We start from the raw sequence: 3,045 nt of genomic DNA, 5'->3' as shown, positions 1-3,045 counted from the left end.
CCCTGCTCCAGATACCCAGAGCTGCCGGGGGACCCACCCAAGTTCCCCAGAATTCCTGACCAGGACTCACCTTCCCCACGAGCTTGCCTTTCCGGTTCATACACAGGTAGTATTCCGTCTCCTTGCCCTTGATCCGGACTTGACTACCGAAGGTGTCTGTTTCCACTAGGAGCTGGGCTTCGAAAGGTAGAAGGAGAACAAGACATGCTTTTTTACCAGGGCAATGGCTGGGCCTGAAAGCTTGGCGACACGATGCCTGACCCTGTCCTCAGGCCCCCAGCACCCCGAAATCAGGCATGGGGGAGGCCTCTAATAGGTCCTATCAGAGCGCCCTGCCCCTCGGGCAGGGAGAGGGAGGCTGTCACCACCTGTTCCCCATACCCAGCTTCTCTGGACTTTACTTGGGACCCAGTGGCTTCAGTCAGAGGGGACTCTGCCCCTTGCGGCTAAATACCAGGGCGTCCTTCTCTTCCCTCATCGCCCGCTTCCCCTAGCCCCTCAACTCCTTTCCCCAAAGCAGGACAGACAGCCGTACAACAGTCTCTGGAATGAGGGGACAGACAGAGGCATGAGAGTTCACACGAACGTGCACACATGCACACACACGCACATGCACATGCACACAGCCCGCCATGGGGGATGTCGAGATACTTCCTCTGGGATTTAGGTCAGAGGCCCCTTACTCCAGGGCAAACAAGTGCAGCCCCTGCTGGGGTGCCCTCCCTCTTCCACACCTTTGCCACCTGAAGTGGGCAAGGCCCTGGGAGGGGAGGTTCAGGCCCCTGGGGAAGGGAGGCTAGCTTCGGGATGTTTCACTTTCCTCAATTAAGGTCACCGAGGCTGAAAGGTAACTAACTCCCAAGAACCCAGAAGTCCCAATCAAGACCCAATATTCCCTGGTCCTGGGTAGGACACCTCACACTCAGCCAGCCTTCCACCCTCAGGATGGGGGTGTCTAGAGCTGATCCCCGAAAGCCCTGATTGAACACGGACATCAAATGGCCAAAGGGTGACTGTCCCTTGCTTAGGGCAGGCTACATCCAGACCCCACCTTATCCCTCTGCCAGTTCATATTTTCTCTCTGAGCTCTCTCTCTGAGCTCGCTCTCCTCTCTGGTCGTGCATCCCCATGCCTGGTCCCCACTTCCCCTCCCCTGCCTTCTTTGCCTATGACCTCCCCCCTACAATCTCACCCTCCCATCCCTGACCCTTTGCTTCTCAGCACCTGCCCCTCCCTCACCCACAAAATTTTAATTTCAGTGACAAGGGACTTGCTTCTCCATAACAAAAATCATAGCCCTAAATACAGTATCCTTGGAGCCACAAAGAGCGGACCTCAGTGCCCCTAAAATACACTAGGTATGATTTTAATAAAAAAATTTAAAAATATATACCCTGGTGCCCTGCTGTGAAAATTAAAACCATCTGGAATACAGGATTTCCAATAATTAATCTAGCCCTCCTTTGACACCACTACTAATTAAAATATGATACCCCACCTTTCCAAGGGAAAAAAAGAAGAATTTACATAAAATTTAAAGATCTAACAAGAATTTCGTAATTCTAGAAACAAGGGGGAGGGCACATTCTTCCCTTCACCTTCCCCCATCCCTAGTAAACACCGAGTCAGGAATATTAATTGACACTGACATAGGGGTTACAAGCCCTCCATCCTCACTGTGCTCCTTAATTCAGACGCCCTATAACTCTCCCTGGGAACCCAGGGCCAAACATCCTGGCCGCTCTGGGACTTGCTCTCCGCCTCCCCTCATAGCTCAGGCCCCACCGGGATGAGGTTGTGGGGGTCGGGGGTGGGGGTCTCCAATCCCAGGAGCTTCTGAAGAAGGCAGCACGTGTCAGGGAAAGGTGGGAGCCCTGGGGTGCCCAGATCCGGGTCTGAACCCCGGGCCGCACTTGCGAACTGTATGACCTTGGGCCTCAGTTTCCTTACCTGTAAAATGGGGCAATCATCCGTAGTCTTCAATAGTTACTATGAGGCTTACACAGAATGATGCTGGAAAGGGCCTAGCGCCTGTTCTCAGGGGCTGGGTAGGGAGACGTGGTCCCTGTTGTTCAAGTTTCCTAATAACTGCAAAACCAAACTGCCCCCCGCCCCTCAAAAAAAAGCATGGTGGGAAAAAACCAGGTGCGTGTGAAAGGGTAGAGGTGGAGAACTCCCTCGGCACCCCCTGGGGTGGCACACACCCTACACCTCAGAAAAGGCCTTGGGCTGGGACTTACGGGGTCTGATTCCATTTCTGGCATTGCCATCCTGGGCTGTGGGACCTCCACACCCCGCTGTGAGCCTCAGTTTTCCTTATCTGTGCAAAGGGTGGGGACTTGACCCTATTCTGATTCCCTCTGAGATTGGGGGCAGGCTCTAGGACAGGGGTACAGATGGGAGTGTAGTTAAGAGGAGAGGCCACAGGGCTAAAGCCCAGGCAACCCCAAGTGACTCTGAGGGGACATTGCCCTGACTGCCCCTCCAACACGTGCCCAGGCCTCTGTCCTGTAACAGCTCCTATTACATGCCCAATCTTGCTCCCCCGTGAGCCCATGGAAGTCACATGTCCCTGCAAGCTTGGATGTCTTTACCCCCTTTTTACAGCATAGGAAACTGAGGTTCAGAGAAGCAGCCCGCAGGAGTTGCCTGCCTCTTTCTTCTGGGCCTGAGTTCCAGAGAAGGACCCCCAGCCCCGGGAAGACACGTGGCTCAAAGCAGAACCCTCCACCGCCCATCAGCCACAGCCCACTGAAGGCCTTTGCCTGAGCTGTCCAAAGGGCCTGGGGCTGGGGATGGACCGCGCTTCCACCCCCACAAGCCTAGCCACCCCCACCCCAGCATGGGGAGGGTCTGCGCCCGCCGCTGTGCTGGGGGGAGCCAGAAGTCTGTTCTTCCCGACCGCAGCAAGCCGTGGAGTGACCTAGACTCCACTCAGCACATGACGTAATGAGGAGGGAGCCGGGCCAGAATTATGTAAAGTCACTAGGGAGTAATAGCAGCAGCAGTTCTCAGAAGAGAGAGAGAGAGAGAGAGAGAGAGAAA

General features: G+C 54.8%; 1 protein-coding gene across 1 annotated transcript in view; it reads right to left on the bottom strand.

Annotated features, from left to right (window-relative positions):
- Window positions 1-3,045, bottom strand: part of FGF18 (fibroblast growth factor 18) — a 32,925-nt gene that overhangs the window by 6,847 nt on the left and 23,033 nt on the right. Inside the window, exon 4 of the mRNA XM_039877796.1 lies at window positions 71-177. Coding sequence (XP_039733730.1) covers window positions 71-177 — 107 coding nt within the window. The remainder of the gene's footprint in view (window positions 1-70; window positions 178-3,045) is intronic.

Source organism: Pteropus medius, unplaced genomic scaffold (genome assembly GCF_902729225.1).
Source record: "Pteropus medius unplaced genomic scaffold, Ma_sr-lr_union100, whole genome shotgun sequence".
Classification (NCBI taxonomy): Eukaryota; Metazoa; Chordata; class Mammalia; order Chiroptera; family Pteropodidae; genus Pteropus; species Pteropus medius.
Note: the sequence above shows the minus strand (reverse complement) of the source record. Positions and strands in the feature narration are given on the sequence as shown.